Below are 19,999 nucleotides of genomic sequence, written 5' to 3'. Positions count from 1 at the left end.
TTGGAACCCAAAGGAAAGAAGATCATGAACTAAAGGCTCGTTGCTTAATAGGCTGTGCGTGATGCTGGAGCTACTGACAAGGCTCTGTGTAACCAGCCAGTCTGTGTGTCGTGGCTGTGTTTCCCTCACTGCTCTATGTAACCAGCCAGTCTGTGTGTCGTGGCTGTGTTTCCCTCACTGCTCTATGTAACCAGCCAGTCTGTGTGTTGTGGCTGTGTTTCCCCTTACTGCTCTATGTAACTAGCGCAGTAAGCCTTGCTCACTGACAACGCTGTCATTTTCCTTTTTGTTCTTTTAGCACAGGCTAGCCTCAGACTAGCTATGTGCCCAAGACTAGAGGTGAACTCCTGATCCCCCTGCCTCTGGCAACCAAGTGCTGGGATTATAACTGTGCATCGCTCTCTCAGTTCAGTTCATATTTTTCTGAGATTGGGATGGGGGGTGGTCTCATGTAACCCAGCCTAGCCCTGATGCTTCTACCTCCCACGTGCTAGGATTATAGCTATGGACAACCATTTTTCATGTGCGTGTATTTGTATGCATGTTCACCTGTGTGTGAGTGAGTACATATGCACATATGTGTGCCTGAGTGTGGAGGCCAAATGCTAACAGCAACTATCTTTCTTGATCTTTTATATCTCGAGGTAGAATTTATTACTTGAACCCAGAGCTCACCAGTTCAGCTAGGCTAGCTAGCTTGCTTGAAGATCCTGGCTCTGCCTCCCAACTACTGGGATCACAGTGGGCTGCTGTGCCTGCCCAGCATTCCATGGGTGCTGGGGATTTGAACTCGGGTCCTCAAGCTTGTGCAGCAAGTACTGTTACCTGCTGATGCACCACCCAGCCCTCCCATTTTAATTCTTTCTTGGGGTGGGGGGACTGAGACAGGGTTTCTCTGTGTAGCCTCGGCTGTCTTTGTTATCATTAAGAATAAATAGAGACACAACAGATCTGACATGGAGAGATTTATTTGGGGGAAAAGAGGGGGAGAGGAGTTAGGACCTGTGTGGGCCCAGAGGGTAGAAAGAGACAGCGACAGACAGTGGGAGAGAGAGAGAGAAATGGGGGGCACCCCAGACACAAGGAGAGGGAAAGAAACCCTAGGCAGGGAGAGAGAGGGTGCAGAAGGGAGCAGGAGGGAGGGAGAGAGAGGGAGAGAGGGAGAGAGAGAGAGGTGGCCAGTTAGTCCTTTTATTTTCAGTGCCTCTTACACACATCTGATAGCAGGCCACAGATGATGATGTCAGAGGTTGCTAAGCAGCCTAGAGGGAGATCAGACTGTCTAGTAGGCTAGCAGATCAGCTGTGAACTAACATTCCTCCCTTTTCCTATAATAATTAAAAAAAAAAAGAGCTAGGGAGGGGTGGCAGAAATGAGGACTTTAGACGACTGCTTCTCATGTAGGGTAAGTTAAAGTATCTAAATGTAGGTTCATTGGAAGCAGCTCTTGGCTGCCCTGCAAGGTGGAGAGAGAGAGAGAGAGAGAGAGAGAGAGAGAGAGAGAGAGAGAGAGAGAGAGAGAGAGAGAGAGAGAATATGAAGCAAGAGCAACAAAATGTGCAGATTATATGGTGAAGGGGAAGGAAAAGCCCTTGCCCTGGACAGCTCAAAGTAGAGGGTGGGCTAGGTCAGCCATGTCCCGCAGCAGCTAGGGACTGAGGAGTGCTGGGAGGACCCAGAGCTCTAGTCCCCAGTCTGAAGCACACCAGTTGTAACTCATTTTGTAGACCAGGCTAGCCAAGAACTCAGAGAAATCCTCCTGCCTCTGCCTCTTGAGTGTTGGGATTAAAGGTGTGTGCCACTATTGCCTAGCTGCCAATTATAAATATTGTATATTTATTATCAATCCTGATTATAAATTGAATTGTTCTTTTTTTAAAAAACAGTTTACAAAATTTAATTCTGTCAAACTTTAACCTCTTTATATCTGAGTATAAATACAAGACACGCACATGGTTTTACATAACTGCCTGTGCTGGTGAATGGTTTTAGGTGTGACTTGTTTTGCTTTGGTTTTTTGAGACAGTTTCTCTGTGTAGCCCTGGCTGTCCTCGGCTTGCTTTGTAGACCAGGCTGGCCTCGAACTCACAGAGATCCGCCTGCCTCTGCCTCCTGAGTGCTGGGATTAAAAGCCTGAGCCACCATGCCCAGCTTTCTGCTTGTTTTGTTGGTTGGTTGGCTGGTTGGTTTTTTAAGATGGGGTTCCAGCAAATTGTTGGAACAAAGATCAGTGTCCAGGACTTTACTCATTAACCCTTCCTGTCTGCGGCTATCATTTAGGTTTGGTTGTGTTACATGTATTTATTATGTGTGTGTATGCATACTTGTGGTATGATGTGAGCTTTTAGAAACTGGTTCTCTCCTCCTGGGATCAAACTCAGTCTTAGCAGCAAGTGCCTTTACCCTCTCTCCCAGTTGGATATTTCTATTTTGGAATCTGATATAACCACATATATTTCTCCAAGAAATGTATATAAATATCCTCTGAGCATTATAAATGATTACTACATGGATTTGGACAGTGTCTTAATGACTATTTCTGTGACAAAACACCACGAGGGGAAGAAAGGATTTGGTTTACTCTTTCACGTCACTGTTCATCATTGAAGGAAGTCAGGGCAGGAACTCAGGCCGGGCAGGAACCTGGAGGCAGGACCTGATTCAGAGGCCATGGAGGGGTGCTGCTTACTGGCTTGCTCCCTATTGCTTACTCAGCCTGCTTTCTTACAGAACTTAGGAACACCAGCCTAGGTGTGTCCTCACCCACAGTGGGCTGGGCCCTCTCCTATCAATCACTAATTAAGAAAATGCTCCACAGGTTTCTCTGCTTCTGCCCACTGAGGTTCCCCCCTTTTAGATAATTCTAACTTGTGTCAAGTTGACATAAAACTACCCAGCGCAGATAACTTTTTAAACTTTCATCAACTGCCAAGCCCCAAACTACCACTGCAATGACAATTTACGTCAGTAGGTGGCGCTTTTTCAACTGTCTGGGTGCCGCTGCTGTCAAGATAGGGTCAATGTCGGGGTGAAACCTGCGATCCCGGACCCCACCACTCTTCTTGATCCGTAGCTGATAGGCCAGGTTGGGTGGGTTTAGAGATATTAATGTTTGAGGATGAGGGACACCTTAACTCGGAGTCACCCCATAACCCCACTTATGCTCCAGGTGTTTGGGATTAGTATTCCCGACTCCTCCCCTCGGAGGAGGGTGTGAGTGTGGTCCTGACGCAAAGCCTGGAAACAACCCTCATCAAGGGCCGGAAGAAGCAGCGGTGGCGAGCTCTGGGCAGGCCCTGAGTGACGTCCTCTATCTGGTTGTATCAGGAAAGCCTAGGGTGACCTGCCCAATTATGTACGACCTTCCGCCCCCGCCCCCCAGTGCATCGCGAGGCCACGCCCACCACGGACTCCAAGCAGTTTGGACGCCCGCAGCCTCCAGACTTGTCTCTTGACCCCTCGGCCCCGCCCTCGGAGGCCCCACCCACCATCCATCCAGCAGGATTTCTCCGCCTAGAGAACCGAGGCCCCACCCACTCCTCCCGCAAGTCTCCACCTTCGATCTCCGCCCTAGGAGACTAAGGGCAAAGCCTCATCCCACATAGGCCACACCCACCCTCCGCCAAGGCCCCTCCTACACGCCTAGAGCACCGCCCACTAGGAAGAGAGGCACAACATCGTCGAGGCTCCGCCCTCCGCCCACGCGCTAACGTCATGACCCCCCCACCACGGCCCTAGTCCTTCCACCGCCTAGGACTCCGCCCCTCCCGAGGCCCCGCCTTCCGGCCCCGCCCCCAGCCGCCTGGTTCCCGGGAGTGGCGGCGGCTAGGCTTGAGGTGCTGCTGCCTCCTCCGCGTCCGCCTTCCCAGCCTGAGCGCTGAGCCGCCGTCTCCCGCAGCCGCCGGGCTCTGCCTCACGCCCGCCGCCCAGGTCCGCGGCCGCCGGTAAGTCCCGTCCTCGCGGGCCCGGGAGCGGCGGATGCGCAGGGAGGGCTCCGGCGGCGGCGCGTCTGCTGCAGTGCGGGTACGGTCGCGCGTGGGTGTGGGCATCAGACCTGTCCTTCCGCGCCTGGCAGTGTCCCTGCGAGCGGGCCTCGGGCCGCTGGTGGAGGTGGGATGACTACCTGTCTCCGCCTAGCCGGCCCTGGGCGGTTCTAGAAGCTCAGTCTTTGTTGGTCAGGGCTTCCCGGTTCCCCGATGGGGTTCCCAGCTTCCGTGCGTGCACCCGCCGGTCTGGCCTGCGCCTGCGGATTAGCCGCGGAGCAAATGCTCAGTCCGGTGACAGCAGTCTCCCTCTCGGGAAACCTGTCTATGGTTGTTTGTTGAGGACACCCCACATTTAAAAGCTATTCCTGTGAGGTGTCAGGTGTCTTCCTGCCCCCTCCCCCCCCCCCCCCCAGTGCCATTTGATGTTAGTGCGAAAGACCGGATTCAAAACTGGGCCATTTGGTGGAGAGGGTTGGTGCGCCTTAGATTGCAGGGACATTATCTGCTGATTGTCTGCTGGCGGCGTTAACTGTGTTCCTCTTACTTACTCCTTCCTCGTAAGCACATTTACAATCGATTTCCCGGATCTAGCAGATGGCTTTTGGTGTTTTCACCTGAGCTAAGAAATTAGGAATGGGTATGGTAAGAAAGCTCCTACGGAGGCAAAGCTGTCACGTGCACGTGTACACACAGGGCTGTTTCCTTTGTGTGGAATTGTTTGGGGGCTTCCATAGCACGATCAGTTTACTGAACTGTTGCATCTCCCGAAGAAGGAGTCGGGGACAGCTTGCGAGAAGAGCTGCATGGAGGGTGACTTGGCCATCCTTGCACTTGTGTAACAGAGTTTTCCCCTGAACTGAGCCCGGATCCTGCCTATACCCACCGCTTGCTAATAGTCCCATCTTTCAGCAGTAATATCCCTCATGGGACGACAGTGTGTTTCATAAGTGAAAGATGCGTGGAGCTGTCACAGAAGCTGTGTGGTTTTGTAATTCCCCATGCCCCACATTTGGAAGGTGTTTGCTTGAATAATTTCTAAGCTTCTTAGCCATGCTGTTGTATCAGCTAGCGCTTTGTGCCTGTTCATACCTGGCTGAGGGCCTCCTTGCCAAGGGCAGCCAGGCACTCTTGTCCTGAACACCCATCTTATCAGTGATGCAGCTCTTCCTGGTAACAGGAGAGTCCACACCTGTGGACTTTGAGGACTCCTCCACTGATAGCCCCTCCTTCCTCTCTTCTTGTCCAAATCAGACTGTGTGTGTGTTGGAGGCAAACTTTGGGTGTTTTCATTTCTCAGGAAGGCCATCCATTTTACTCTGAGGCAAAGTTGCTCCTTGAGCCTGGAGCCCAGTTAGGCCAGGCTTATGGACAGAGAGCCCAGTGCTAGGATTGCAAGTGTGTGCCCTATCACCTCTAGCCCTTTTTATCTGGGCTCTGGAGGATGGAATTCAGTCTTTCAGACTGAACAGTCACCCCAGCCCAGACTCAGCACTCCAGCCCACCGTGTGGGAATTCAGCTGCAACTATTTAGTTTTCTTGTCAGACTAGAGACCCAGTCTTGCTCAAGTTTCTCTCCTTAGTTCTGGGACACTTAATAAACAAACTGTGTGTGGGATTTTTCAGGACTGAAAATTCCTTAGAGAAAAATGGAGTGGCGGGGGGAGCTCAGCTATAGACTTTGTGGTTATAGAAACTTCGCAGACTTGACTTGGCAAAATAAAACCACTGCCTCTCTCTGATTATCACCTTTTCCTTCTGTTTTCACAAATCGTGAAGCCTGTTATTTCAGAAGAAGCTAACAGGTCCTCCAGAAAATGAATTTTGTGGACTCATTTGCATACTGCAGCGCAGCCCTGTGGTGGGATGAGTCTGTTTTGGAACATGCCCGGTACATTGAAAGGAGCAGAATCCTGAGGGAGGTGTTCACATCAGTACTGTAGGGAGAGCTTTCCAGAGGGCAGCAAGAGGATTCTGGAGTGCTGTGTGAGGGCCTGAGAAGAGTGAGAGCGGGAGATGCTGAACATCGGCAGGGGGCAGGGGGCAGGGGGCAGGGGGCAGGGGGCAGGGGCGTTGGCACAGCGAGGCAGACAAGACAGAACAGCAGGGCTGGGGCTGAGTGTGGCAGGCAAGCAACATGTCTAGCCCACAGAGGGCCACTTTCTGCAGAGTGGGAAGATGAGAGAAGAGCATGCTGACTGGATGCAAGTCAGAGCTTAGTTGAGTTGTTTTTGTTTTTGTTTTTTTTTTAAGTGTCAGCTTACAGACCAAAAAATTCACCAGGTGTATAATTCAGCAATTTTCAAAAGATTTATAGAGTTCAGCAATGACTGCCATAAGCACACTTCAGTGACCCTGTCTCTGTCGGTTTCTGGTCGACCCAGGCAACCACTAAGCTGCTTACTTACCATCGGGAGAGGCTTGCCCACCTTGGCTACTTCATCCAGATGGCCTTGGCTTATGTTTTCTGTTTCTCCCCACCCCACAGCATCTCCCGCCCCCTCCACCGAACCTACCTATGTCTGTCCATCATGACCCTCAGGCTCTCACACACCTGAGGTTGGTCTGGCACTCACTGTGTCTCTAAGGATGACTTTGAATTCCTAATTCTCTTGCCTCGCTGTCTATTGTGGGACTCCAGCCGTGCTCACCACCTCTGGCCAGAATTCCTGTCACAGAACCCCTTCACCCGCTGAGCCGTCGTGCCAGCCCTCTTACTTGATTTTTGTGGGTAATATTTCCACTCTCCTGGTCTAGATGTAGAGGATTGAATTGTTAGACAGGCCGTTCAGGTTGAAAGCCTTCAGACTTGCCAGCCAGCAGCAGGATGTAGTTTGGCTAGTTTCTCTCCTAGAATTAGATTTGTCCACTAGGCAGATCCAAGCATCCTCACTTCTTTCTGCCCAGTGCTCTTGTGTCCCTCAGAATCCGTGAGGGCGGGAAGTCTCTATCTCTATTTACTTAGTGCCTAGCCTAGGAACCTTGCTAAATATTTGCATTGGATTGCCCAGTGAGCGTTCACATTGCGTCTGTGGACACAGATCTCTCGCTGCAGGTCTGGGCTGAGGAGGATCTCTGCCTGCGAGCAGTTCCCTCACATGTTTTCTGGTTTCGCGTTTAGATCCCTCCTTCACTGTGAGGATGTAAGATGGACCCGGAGGAGCAGGAGCTGCTGACTGACTACAGATACAGGAGTTACTCCTCAGTTATCGAAAAGGCTTTAAGAAACTTCGAGTCCTCCAGTGAATGGGCGGATCTCATCTCTTCGCTTGGCAAGCTCAACAAGGTACTGGGGCATTTCCTGTTGGGAAGGTGCAGAGGTGGGGGCACAGTTGTCTCCTCAGACGGTCAGAACAGCTAGAAGAACAGGAAAGAAGGGACAACCAGGGGTTCCGTGGCTCAGACTTACCCACGCTTACTTCTTGTCGCTGAGAATAACTTCCAGCTGCTACTAAACACAGAATTTACCATGTTGGGATTATATAGCGTTAATATGGTGGGGCCTTTTCTTTTAGGTTTTACCAGACAAGGTTTCTCTGTGTAGCCCTGGCTGTCCTGAAACTTACTCTGTAGACCAGGCTGGCCTCGAACTCAAAGATCCACCTATCCCTGCCTCCAAGTGCTGGGATTAAAGGTGTACACTCCCACACCTGGCTGCAAGTGACCTTTTTCCCCTTAAGTCTGTGTACTGACAGAATTTAAAATTGTCAGCCCAATTAGTCAAAGTTTATTCTTTGTCTGATGAGCATTTTTCTGTTTCTTTTGTCCTGTACTTTTTGGGCCTTTTCATTGCTGACTGGTAACTTTTAGAAGAATAGAAAGCAAAATAATTGTGTGTGAGAGTGTGTGTGTATGTGTGTGTGAGTGTGTGTGTGTGTGTGTGAGTGTGCAAGAGAGAGGGAGAGAAGGATGCATGTATGTACGCATTTGGATGTGGGGAAAGGGTTTTGTTCTGGGCCAGTCCAAGCAGATCAAATGGAGTTCTAGCTATCGCCGTGTGACCTTCCTGTCCTGCGCAAAGGGAGGACATGGAGGGGAGGGACTCTGAGGTGCCCAGTGCCAGCCGTGCGGCATAGTAGACAGCCGCTGGGCGTGAAGAAATTGTTCCCTCTCAGGCTGTCTGGCCAGCACCTGGGTTTGGAGCATGGGTGTCACGTAGGAGCTGAAGGATCCCCCTCTCTATTCAGGTCAGGGGGCTCCATCAAACCCCGCTGATACGCCTCCTGGCAGCTGTTGTGTCCCCCCCCCCCCATGTGCCCATCTCAACACCCCCAGTCTGAGGCCAGAGAGGCCCTCCAAAAGCCTGCCTGGCGTGCCCAAGGCCCTGGGCTCCAGTCCCAGCGTAGCGCTGGGGGAGGGGCCAACAGCTCAGCCTGGCAGATGGCTTGGTGAGATAGGAGGTTGCTGCTCACTGGCAGGAAACTCCTGCTCTCCTGCACGGCACATTTACATGGAAATGTCACAGGCAGGTGCTCAATGGGACAGACAAACTTCTACTCCCGAGGTCTGTCTGTTAGATAGGACACAGGAGCCTGAGGTTCTGCGGTCAGACAGCCCCAGCTGAGGAATGCTCAGGTGGAAAGCTGGAAGGTGGAAACCTTTAGGGGCATCTCAGAGGCGAGTTACTGTGAGAGCAGCAGCTAGAGACAGAGGCGCATCTGTGTGCTGCTGGACGCTTACTACGAAGAGGCTGAGTTACGTGGTGGCTAAGAGCCCAGGGCAGGAACGTGCAGTAGGACCGGGAGCTGAAGGCAGCCTCAAGCACAGCATGAGTTCAAAGCCAGCCTGAGCTATTGGGGCTATCTCAAAAATAAAGAAAAGCCCCAAACTGAAGGAAAGACAGAAAAGAACACTGTGATTTTGTTTTTTTTTTTTTTAATCTCAGAAAAAAAAATCAATAGTGTTCATTATATCTGCCTTTAAAAGAAAAAAATTTATTTTCAATTTTAAAGTGTGATGTGTGCGTGTGTTGGGGCTGTGTGCACATGAAGCAGGTGTCTGCAGAGGCCAGAGGTGGCAGATCCTCCTGTAGCTGGAGTTTCAGGTGGTTGTGAGCCACGTGATGTGGGTCACAGGAATCAAACTGCAAGAGCTACAAATGCTAGGAACCCCACGCCATTTCTCCAGCCCCCTTTTCCTGGGTTTTTGAGACAGTGTCTCATGTAGCCCAAGCTGGCTTTGAACTCACCATATAGCTTAGATTGGCCTTGAGCTCAGAACCCTTCTCTCATCTTCCCCCCAGGGCCGGGGTTACAGGTGTGTACCACTGCATCTGGCTGGTTTTCATAACTGAAATAAAACACATTTTCTCCACTTTAGAGTATGCAGTGAGTGGTTTTTAATACATTTACAGTGTCATGCAGCCATTGCCACAGTGTCCAAAAGGAAGCTGTGCCGCCGAGCAGTCTCTCCCCCAACAGGCATTTTTTCTGCTATCTCTCACTAGGGCCCTTACATATAAATCAAATTATACGCTGCGCAGTCTTCTGTGACTGACTTATATCACATAGCGACCCCACGGCTCACCCATGTGTTGATACCTTGTTGCCACTTGTATCAGGTCTCCCCTTCTGTTTACAAGGCTAAACGCTGGCCTCTCTGGCCAGACTGCATTTTTATAGCCTTGACAGGTATTTTATCTATTGTGAATAGTATTGTTGTGCTTATTTCTGTATTTGTTTTGTTGTTTTCTTTTCTTTTTCTTTTTTTTTTTTTTTACATTTATTTGCTTGTTTTGTATGCCTGTGTAGGTGAGCTTGTGCTACTGTGTGTCTGGGTCTGTTGGGGGGGGGGCGGTGTGTGTGTGTGTGTGTGTGTGTGTGTGTGTGTGTGTGTAAGTCAGCAGACGACTCATGGGAGTCAGTTACCTTCTTTACCACGTGGGTCCGATGTGTTACACTCAGGTCATCAGACTTAGTGGAAAGCTTCCTTACTACTGAGTCATCTTGCAGGCCCTCTTTTATTTTTATTTTCTTAAGGTGCTGGGTTGTTCCCCAGGGCCTTCCTGGGCTAGGCAGGCTCTCTGCCACTGAACTACATGCCCAGCCCCAGTCCTCTGCCATGGAGCTCCGTGCCCAGCCCCAGTCCTCTGCCATGGAGCTCCGTGCCCAGCCCCAGTCCTCTGCCATGGAGCTCCGTGCCCAGCCCCAGTCCTCTGCCGTGGAGCTCCGTGCCCAGCCCCAGTCCTCTGCCGTGGAGCTCCGTGCCCAGCCCCAGTCCTCTGCCATGGAGCTCCGTGCCCAGCCCCAGTCCTCTGCCGCTGAGCTCCGTGCCCAGCCCCAGTCCTCTGCCGTGGAGCTCCGTGCCCAGCCCCAGTCCTCTGCCGCTGAGCTCCGTGCCCAGCCCCAGTCCTCTGCCATGGAGCTCCGTGCCCAGCCCCAGTCCTCTGCCGCTGAGCTCCGTGCCCAGCCCCAGTCCTCTGCCGCTGAGCTCCGTGCCCAGCCCCAGTCCTCTGCCATGGAGCTCCGTGCCCAGCCCCAGTCCTCTGCCATGGAGCTCCGTGCCCAGCCCCAGTCCTCTGCCGCTGAGCTCCGTGCCCAGCCCCAGTCCTCTGCCGCTGAGCTCCGTGCCCAGCCCCAGTCCTCTGCCGCTGAGCTCCGTGCCCAGCCCCAGTCCTCTGCCATGGAGCTCCGTGCCCAGCCCCAGTCCTCTGCCATGGAGCTCCGTGCCCAGCCCCAGTCCTCTGCCGCTGAGCTCCGTGCCCAGCCCCAGTCCTCTGCCGTGGAGCTCCGTGCCCAGCCCCAGTCCTCTGCCGTGGAGCTCCGTGCCCAGCCCCAGCCCTCTGCCATGGAGCTCCATGCCCAGCCCCAGTCCTCTGCCGCTGAGCTCCGTGCCCAGCCCCAGCCCTCTGCCATGGAGCTCCGTGCCCAGCCCCAGTCCTCTGCCATGGAGCTCCGTGCCCAGCCCCAGTCCTCTGCCGCTGAGCTCCGTGCCCAGCCCCAGTCCTCTGCCGCTGAGCTCCGTGCCCAGCCCCAGTCCTCTGCCATGGAGCTCCGTGCCCAGCCCCAGCCCTCTGCCGCTGAGCTCCGTGCCCAGCCCCAGTCCTCTGCCGCTGAGCTCCGTGCCCAGCCCCAGTCCTCTGCCGCTGAGCTCCGTGCCCAGCCCCAGTCCTCTGCCGCTGAGCTCCGTGCCCAGCCCCAGTCCTCTGCCATGGAGCTCCGTGCCCAGCCCCAGCCCTCTGCCGCTGAGCTCCGTGCCCAGCCCCAGTCCTCTGCCATGGAGCTCCGTGCCCAGCCCCAGTCCTCTGCCATGGAGCTCCGTGCCCAGCCCCAGTCCTCTGCCGCTGAGCTCCGTGCCCAGCCCCAGTCCTCTGCCGTGGAGCTCCGTGCCCAGCCCCAGTCCTCTGCCATGGAGCTCCGTGCCCAGCCCCAGTCCTCTGCCGTGGAGCTCCGTGCCCAGCCCCAGTCCTCTGCCATGGAGCTCCGTGCCCAGCCCCAGTCCTCTGCCGCTGAGCTCCGTGCCCAGCCCCAGCCCTCTGCCGCTGAGCTCCGTGCCCAGCCCCAGTCCTCTGCCGCACTGTTGCTCTCACAGCTCTGTCAGTTTTCATGGCTCCCAGCGACACACCAGGACTCCAGCTTCTCCTCATCCTTACTGAGAGTGACCTTCTTTTCTTTTTCTTTTTCTTTTTTAAAATAATAGCCTTCCTAGTGTATGTAAAGTTAGAACTCATTGTGCGTGCATGTGTGTGTGTGCATGCGTGTACATGTGCATGCTTGAGAACATACAGTCCATATATACAGATCAGAGGACAGACTGACGGAGTCAGTTTTTTCCTTTTGCCACGTGAGTCCTGAGGATGAATTCAGGTCATTAGGTTTGCATTCAAGCACCTTTCGTCAGTGAGCCATCTCTCTAGTCCCCTTAGACAGACAGAGAGAGAGACAGGGTGTGTGTGTGTGTGTGTGTGTGTGTGTGTGTGTTTAAATGTAGATGAGTGTTTTGTAGGTGTCCTAGGTTTTATTGCTGTTAAGAGACACCCCAACCACGGCAAGTGTTAGCCATGGCAGACATGGCGGTTGATACCAACCTTGAGGCAAGCCTCTGATCATATCCGTGCGAGAGTTTCTAGACTAAGATAACTGAAGAAGGGGACCCTCCCTAACATGGCGATTCCATTCCCCAGGCTGAGGTCCCGAGTCAGGGGCAAGTGACTGGGCACCACTGTCCCTCTCTCTGCTTCCAAACGCCTGGCTGCAGGCCGGGGCTCTTTTCAGCAGAATTAGGGAGAAACAAGGGACGAGGGACAGTCCTGTCATAGCCTGGCTGTCCCATGTCTTCCAGTGTCGTAGACGGTGGAAGCAGAGGACTTTCTGGCAGTAGCCTGGGGACTTTCTGCTGAGACCTCTACTTAGGCGGAGCCAGGATTCTTGGCTTAGAGCACAAGAGAATTTCAGCTTGAGTCCATATGCCACAGGGCTGGAGTGTTTTTGTTTTTTGTTTTTGTTGTTGTGTTTGTTTGCTTGTTTGAGACAGGGTCTCTCTGTGTAGCCTTGGCTGTCCTGGACTCACTCACTTTGTAGACCAGGCTGGCCTCGAACTCACAGAGATCCGCCTGCCTCTGCCCTCCGAATGCTGAGATTACAGGCGTACGCTACCATGCCCGACTGGGCTGGAGTTTATTACGAAAAGGCTTTAGCACAGATTTCAGCTGCGCATTAGGGTCAGAAAGAGAGGCACCAAGGAAAAGTCAGTTTGTACCTAAGAGTCAAGAGTCAAGAAAGAGGTCTGTTCACGTGTCTTGGTAGCGACTGTACGTATGATTTGGTGCCTCACAAAGTTAAATGTTTCCATTGGTTTCTAAGGAGGTTCTTTTTATTTTTTGTTTTTAGAAAAATGGGGTCAGAGGGTGACTCCTGAGGTGTGTGGGACAGGACTGTGGGCTGATGAAGACAAAACCCAAGGCCACAGGAATTCAAGGAGTCCTTACTGTAGTAAGACGCAGGAGTTGAGGAATTGAGTTCATGATGTTGTTCATGAGATTCTCAGAAAGTTGTGAATTAAAGCCAGGGTGGTGGCACATGCCTGTAATCCCAGCGCTCAGGGAGGCAGAGGCAGGCGGATCGCTGTGAGTTGGAGGCCAGCCTGGTCTACAATGCCGCCTTAACATTCCTATAGGAAATCTCTCCATGGAAGAAGAAAAACTGTCCCTATGTAGGTAACCTCCACGGTGAACTTAGTTGTGATGAAATTCTCTGTCCAACAGGCCTGAGACTCCATGCAGACTCTGAGCGGGGAGCCCCTTGTCCTTCTCATGCCCCTCTTTTGATTGCTCCTGTCTTCTGCCTCATAGGGACACCAGGTGTACCCCAAAAGCCTGCCCCCAATCCTAGCCACCTTGGAAAGGGCCTTTCCCCACATGCAGTGCAGTTGACGGTACTGGGTGTGTAGTAGGGCTTCATGTTGCGATTAGTGGGTCTGATCGTAAAGTCCAGATGTCCGTCCATATCACTTCAAAAGCTCTTTTCTCACAGATGCCCAGGTGGTTTTTCCTCACTCACCAACGGAGGCTACAGTGTTACTTCCTCGAACCCTTCCTGTTCTCAGGAGCCCCGTGGAGCCCTTTGCCTGTGCGATGACCCTTCCTGGGCAGGCAGGGACTTTTGTAACTTAGGACAGGCACTGCTACTCTCTACAGGCAGCCTTTCTCATGACTTGAGCACCAGTGCGGTGCCTCAGAGCTCTGCACACAGAACTCTACACTTCAGAACTGGACACTGCGGGGCATCCCGCAAATGTGTGTGAGGATACGCAAAAAAGATCCAACCCTGACCAGCTAACCCAGCACCCCTCACTCCTGCCCCCCACAGCTGTAGGACACCAGGGCCGTCTCTTCACCCCTAGCGTCTCCACTGTTAGCACATGACACCGCTGTTGGGAACTGTGGTTTTAGCTGCTTGCTGGCAACCTTCTAATGCTGGCCACGGATAGTGATTAGCCCAAATGCCTGGTTCCAACATGTGGCGGCAGCTGCTGAGCTCTGGTGCATGTGCCCAGCACTGCGGTTTAGATGGCCGTTACCCTAGGTTACCGGGTCTTGCTGAGATGCTGTGCAGGCGTTGCTGACTCTGTTGCCCAGTGTGAGCCACTTAAACATGACAGGATTGGGATGTTATTTGGGAAGGCCTTCTGTCTGCAGAAGAGCCTTTTAATACTTTTCAACAACTTGTAACTGGGATACTCTGTTCATTCTGTGTGTGCGTGAAAGAATTTCTTTGTAGTTCATCCTTGCCAGTCTGCTGGAGGGATGGAAGTTGACCAAGTTCACACAGACAATTAACTCTCCAGTGACCAGTAACCAAACCACAGCAGCGTGTCATCCAACAGAATGAAGTTCAGGGTGCAGGAAACAGCCCCCCGCCAGTGACTCTCCGGAGAAAGTGTCATTAGTAGACAATTTAAGTCAGATGAGGTCATAGGGCGAGCCCTTATCTGATAGGACTGTGGCCTTGAAAGAGGAAAAGAAGTCACCCTCCCTCTTTGTGTACTCCCTCTAAGCATCCCGAGTAAAGACACAGGCAGGAAGAGACCTCAGGCAGCTGTCCCTTGGTCGTGCTCCCTGGTACTGGGAGGTAAATGTGTGTTGTTTAAAGCACACAGTATACAGTGTTTTGTAAAGACAGCCAAAGGAGACGATACGAAAGGGGGCGAGGCTAAAGCTTTCCAATCCAGACAACTGTTTTGACAGGAACACCAACCTTCAAGCTGGTGTTTGAGTCTGATATAGGCGTTCCTATTTGTCCTCCTTAGTGGGCCCCACCCCCCAGCCAAGCCACACTAACAGATAGTAACCTGGACATAGTTAAACAGAGGGAGACTCCACCGCTGACCAGCCCTGCACAGTGCTGTTCGCTGGGTTTTGACATGCATGCAGTCCATCAAGATTGTGTGTCTCTCACTTCCAGAAGGTTCCCTCTCGGTATCTCATATCCGCATCAGTGGACACCTGTCGCTCTCCTTTCTGAGACTGCATTTTAGAAAGTTTTATATAAACAGAGCCAGATGTGGTGGTAAAGGCTTGTAATCCCAGCAGCTGGGCCATAGATGCAGGAGCCCCAAGAGTTCCAGGCCTGCCTCCAGATACATAGTGAGGTAAGGCTAGCCTGGGCTACCTAAGACTGTCCTAAAAGTAAAGTAAACTTTGTCTAAATGGACTCACCTCTGTCACCCCTGCTGAGGCCTTCTCTACTCCACAGAGCCATTCTGAAGGTCAACTGAGTTGTAGGTACTGATAACACTTGTACCTTACACTGCTGAGTGAGGGCCACCCACACAGTTTGTGGGTCCATATCCTGGCAGTAGACAATTAAGTTCCTTCCAATGGCTATGTGTGTTGGTTTTATTTTTATTTTTATTTTTTTCGAGACAAGGTTTCTCTGTGTAGCCCTGGCTATCCTGGACTCACTCTGTAGACCTGGCTGGCCTCAAACTCACAGTCATGCTCCTGCCTCTGCAGGCAGTGCTGGAATTGAAGGTGTGTGCCACTACCGTCCGACTATGTGTTTTAATTATTAGGCGTGTGTGCACATGTGTGGGTGCAGGTGCATATACCTGTGCTTGTGTGGAGGCCGGAAAGAAGCTAGGTTCCCTTGGAGTTACAGGCTCATTAACGAGCGTGCTGACCTCCGTACCCCATTCCTCAGGATTGCACAGTAAGTGCTCTTAACCACTGAGCCATCTCTGGCCCCACATTTAATGTCCCTGCCCCCCAGAAACCACAAACAGCTTGCTAGGGCGGCGCTTTATTCTACACGGTGCTGGCTGTGGGATCCGGAGCCCTTTCCCCGTCCTCAACACTCGGTGTGGGCAGACTTGAGCCACTATTCACAGGGAACGAGGGAAGAGTCCATCATGACTTTCATGTTGCCCACATGATAGACGATTAGACTATTAATATGGGTCGTTGTAAGTTTAACCCCACGGACGTAAAACATAAAGGTAGCTTTCATTGTTGCATGTGGTAACACACAGCTAGAAGTGGCTACCGACTGTCTGTCAGGGTAGTTAATGGCTTATGTCGTCTTCAGGTGAGGTAGACCTGTAGGCCAGCCAGGAGAATGTAGCCACGATGAAGTAAAGAGACAGAAAAACAAACTGACAGCTTCGACATAGCTGTCTCAGTCCTGCACGGGTGTGCACACATGTACGTGTGTGCACACACATGCATGCATGCGCACATGCCTGCAGAGAGGTTGTCAGATCCCTTGGAGCTGAAGTCACCAGCACTCGTGAGCTGCCCAGCGTGGATGCTGGAAATAAAAGTCAAGTCCTCTGTACAGACAGAACACGCTCTCAGCCACCGGGCATCCCTCCAGCCCCAACAGCATTGGGTACGTTTTAATGGCACTCACACCTTGCAGGCACATTGAAAAATATCCCCTGGCTGCGCAGATGGTCCAGTAAGCCTCTACTGTGGGAGAGCAGGTGACGTCATTAGGCAGGTCCCATCACTCAGTGGTCCTCATGAAGGGCCTCTGGCGTTGCTCACTGTCTCACCCTGCACCCTCCCTCTGGTGCTTGTCTCACTGAGAATCAGCTTCTTCCTTCGTTACTCTGCGTGTCCTTTCATTAGCTGACCAGTATGTGAAGCGTTGGGCTGGTGAGGTGGCTCAGCAATTAAGACACTGTTCCTGCGTCAGAGGACAGAAATTCAGTTCCCAGCACCCACGCCAGGCAGCTCACAACCACCCGCGCAGCTCTAACGCCAGGGTATCCAGTGCCCTGGATTTCGAAGACTCCTACAGTCAAATGCACATACCCATATATAGACACACGCACATTATTTTTTAAAATAAAACTTACCCTCAAGAATGTGTGTGTGCACATGAGTTACATGTACAGTGTTGCTTTTTATGCAGGTGACAAGTCCCTTCTTACTAGTGTTTCAGGTGACCCCCCAGCTAGATACCTGATGTGTCGGAAGACAGTCTACGTGGGTTGCTGTGGAAGGCATGAGCTCGCTGTGGAGTCAGCTGGGTTCAATTCAGACTCCTCACTTCTGAGTGTGAGGCAGGTGGCTGCCCACCTGACAGCCAGCCCCTTCCTTTCTGGTTAAGATGGCCCGTGCTATGTAGAGAGGTTGTGTGGGAGTGTTTCCTGAGGTAGCCAGGTTTTCAGGTTTAGTGCTGATGACTCACTTTCCATGGCATGGATGACTTTAGATGTGACCTGTGGCTTCCAAGACCCCTGAGAAGTGACAGGAAGGCTGCAGGCACTTACTGTTTGGTTGCTTTGTTCCCTTGAGTGGGCTGTTGTTGTTGCTGTTGTTGTTGTTATTATTATTGTTGCTGTGTTGCTCTTTTATTTCTATAAGAATTTAATGCCTAACCCTGGGGCAGACATCCTAGCCTTGGACAGGAAGTGACGGGTTAAGAGTAGGCTCACCGTGTGCATGGTTACTCTTCTGAGGAGTGCCTCAGCTGGGTGCTGCTGTTCTGTGCCCTGAAAACTCTTTGTTAAAACACCCTGTCCTCTTGTCTACTACATGCCAGTGCAGCCTCTCCCCTCCCCCCCCCAACTAGAAAAAGTCATAAATGTCTCCACGTATTCCTGAATGTCTCCCAAGGGCAAGTATTTGCCCTAGACTTTTGGTTTTAAAAGTTACGTTGTTTTCTTTTCTTTTGTTTTTTGTTTGTTTGTTTTGTTTTGTTTTTTTGTTCTTCAAGACAAAGTTTCTCTGTGTTAGCCTGTGTTAGCCTTGGCTGTCCTGGACTCATTTTGTAGACCAGGCTGGCCTCGAACTCACAACAATCCGCCTGCCTCTGCCTCCCGAGTGCTGGGATTAAAGGTGTGTGCCACCACGCCTGTCTACACTGGTTTTTTAAAGTTTTGTAGTTGGATAGTCTGTGTCCATACAGCCGAATGTGCCCCAACCAAGCCCATTTTTTAACCTCATCTGAGCTGGAGACTAGATCCTCTATGGACCTGTGCAGGCACATTTGACAGTTGACAGTAAAATTGTTTGTGTATCCTTAAAAGATGCAAAATGGGGCGGAGGATAGGGCTCGCTTGGCTTAGTATACACCAGGCCAGGTTCAGCCCCACAATGCTGCCAAAAGAGAAACAAGGAAGGAGCGAGCTTCGCCGGGAGTGTAGCTCAGTGGCAGAGCCCTTGCCTCAAATGTCAGAGGTCTTGGGTTCAGAATGTGTGTTGCCTTTGTCTGTGTTGAGTGGTAGCTGGCTGGTAGCCCAGCGGCTGGACGGACCAGGGCTTTTCCTGAGTCACTGTGGATGCTAAGCTCAGAACCTTGCTGTGCTTCTGAGGAGCCATGGCCTTCCAGTGCCCTGTATGCCAACCACAGTGCCCTGCTCTTAGCCTTCAGCGTCCCAGCACGGGTTTCAGGGAGAACAGAGCTGGGGCCTTCACTCTACACAGAGCAGGCCTGCCTCGCCTGACATCCTCCTCCTCTGCCTCTCTTACCAGACTCCTGATCCAGGAAAGCAAACAGCATAGAGAAGGAAGGGCCGGGATAGGATCAAACCAGACCAAAGCTGATGACATGGAGGCAGCCATGGGTCAAGGGAGAACTGTGACCTTCACCCCAGGCTGGGACTCTGAATTACATCCCTTGGGATTCTTGCCTCTTGGTTGGTCACTGGCTGCAAGACCTTGCTCATGGTTGAGCTGGCCTGCGTTTCAGAATCTTACTACATGTACTTTATTTGCACATATATACACGTGGGGGACCAGTCATTGTTACGGCACGTGCGTAGACAAGAGATCACAGGGATTGACCTCAGCTCTTCAGGCTTGTTGCCAAGAACCATTCTTTACCCAGGCCCCTCTCCAGAGTTTTGTGTGCGTGGAGGGAGCAGAGCACGTTGTGGCTTGACCCAGACTCTCAGCAGCCGTTCTGCAGCCAGTCAGCTCCAGCTGAGGAGGACCCGCTGGGTGTGAGGCTCCCGAGATCTCTGGAAGGTGGCGTGGGGGAAGAGCTGACATCAGTCCCACTGGCAGTGCCAGCCGCAGTCTCCTGTGTGATTTCCAGAGAGCACTGGGCACTAAAGCCTGTTTAGCATCTGTGACCACTCTCTGTTCCCAGGGTGTTTTTCTTCTCTCCTGGCTCAGGCCTTAACAAACTGATTTCATATAAGCTTCACTGCACGTCTGTTACACATGTCATTTGCACGTAGATGAGAGCATGTTTAAAAAGAAAAAGTGGCTCTCCAGATGCCACACTGGAAGCATGCCTCCTGTTGCTCTCCAGCGTGCAGCATGTGGCTATTCGTTCTTAAATCCTTCCCAGTCCTCCGCATCTCGAGCAGGGAAGCTTTAGGCATGCTGTCTTCCCTCCCAATTTCTTCCTTTCTGGAGGAACTCAGAGGCCTAGTGTCCAGCTGCCATGGCCAGCACGTCAGACTCTGTAAGCTCTTAGGCCCTAGGTGGGCGACTGCCTCCGTGTGCCCCTGCCGCTGCCTTGGGTTTCCTCCTGTGTGGACGGTTTTCCCAACAGCAGCTTCCTGTATTAGTGAGGCCCACGGCCCCTGGTGGTTGTCAGGAGGCCAGAGTGTGAAGTGCTGTCAACAAAAGCAGACCCTGAGTCTAGAAATGTGGGAGAAGGCCCGCAGAGAGAGCCCTGGAAGACAGGGGTTGATGCTCAGGTGGAGACGGTCAGGAATCTCAACAGAGGGGCTGGGCAGGGTGCCTCCGGCTGTGAAGCACGTGTGTGTCGGTCTGAGGGCCTGGGCGCGAGATCCCTCCCTTGAAGCCATGTAAAGCGGTACCTGCCTGTGACCCCACGGCTAAGGAGGCTCACTGGCCAGCAGGCCTAGCTGCACCTGGGAGCTCAAGACCTTGTCCCGCAGATAAGGCGGAAGGAGATAGAGGAGACACTTGACATCAGCCTGTGGCTCCACACACATGTGTAAGACACACACACAAGAAAAAGGAGTCTAGCTGGGCGTGGTGGTGCACGCCTTTAATCCCAGCACTCGGGAGGCAGAGGTAGGCGGATCGCTATGAGTTCGAGGCCAGCCTGGACTACAAAGTGAGTCCAGGACGGCCAAGGCTACACAGAGAG

The 19,999-nt window shown here is 52.4% G+C and overlaps 1 protein-coding gene across 6 annotated transcripts in view; it reads left to right on the top strand.

The window, feature by feature from the left end:
- The first annotated feature begins 3,793 nt into the window (after positions 1 to 3,793).
- DOP1B (DOP1 leucine zipper like protein B) overlaps positions 3,794 to 19,999 on the top strand; it is a 96,917-nt gene continuing 80,711 nt past the window's right edge. For 5 of the 6 annotated variants that reach the window (XM_084801825.1, XM_084801823.1, XM_084801826.1 and 2 more), the window contains exons 1-2: positions 3,794 to 3,944; positions 7,105 to 7,269. In XM_084801825.1, coding sequence (XP_084657951.1) covers positions 7,132 to 7,269 — 138 coding nt within the window. In that variant the 5' untranslated portion in view covers positions 3,794 to 3,944; positions 7,105 to 7,131. Of the gene's footprint in view, positions 4,024 to 7,104; positions 7,270 to 19,999 lie in introns of all 6 variants that reach the window. The other variant, XM_084801824.1, reaches the window with a different exon arrangement.

Source organism: Acomys minous, assembly GCF_964271855.1.
Source record: "Acomys minous genome assembly, chromosome: 11".
In the NCBI taxonomy this organism is placed as follows: Eukaryota; Metazoa; Chordata; class Mammalia; order Rodentia; family Muridae; genus Acomys; species Acomys minous.
Note: the sequence above shows the minus strand (reverse complement) of the source record. Positions and strands in the feature narration are given on the sequence as shown.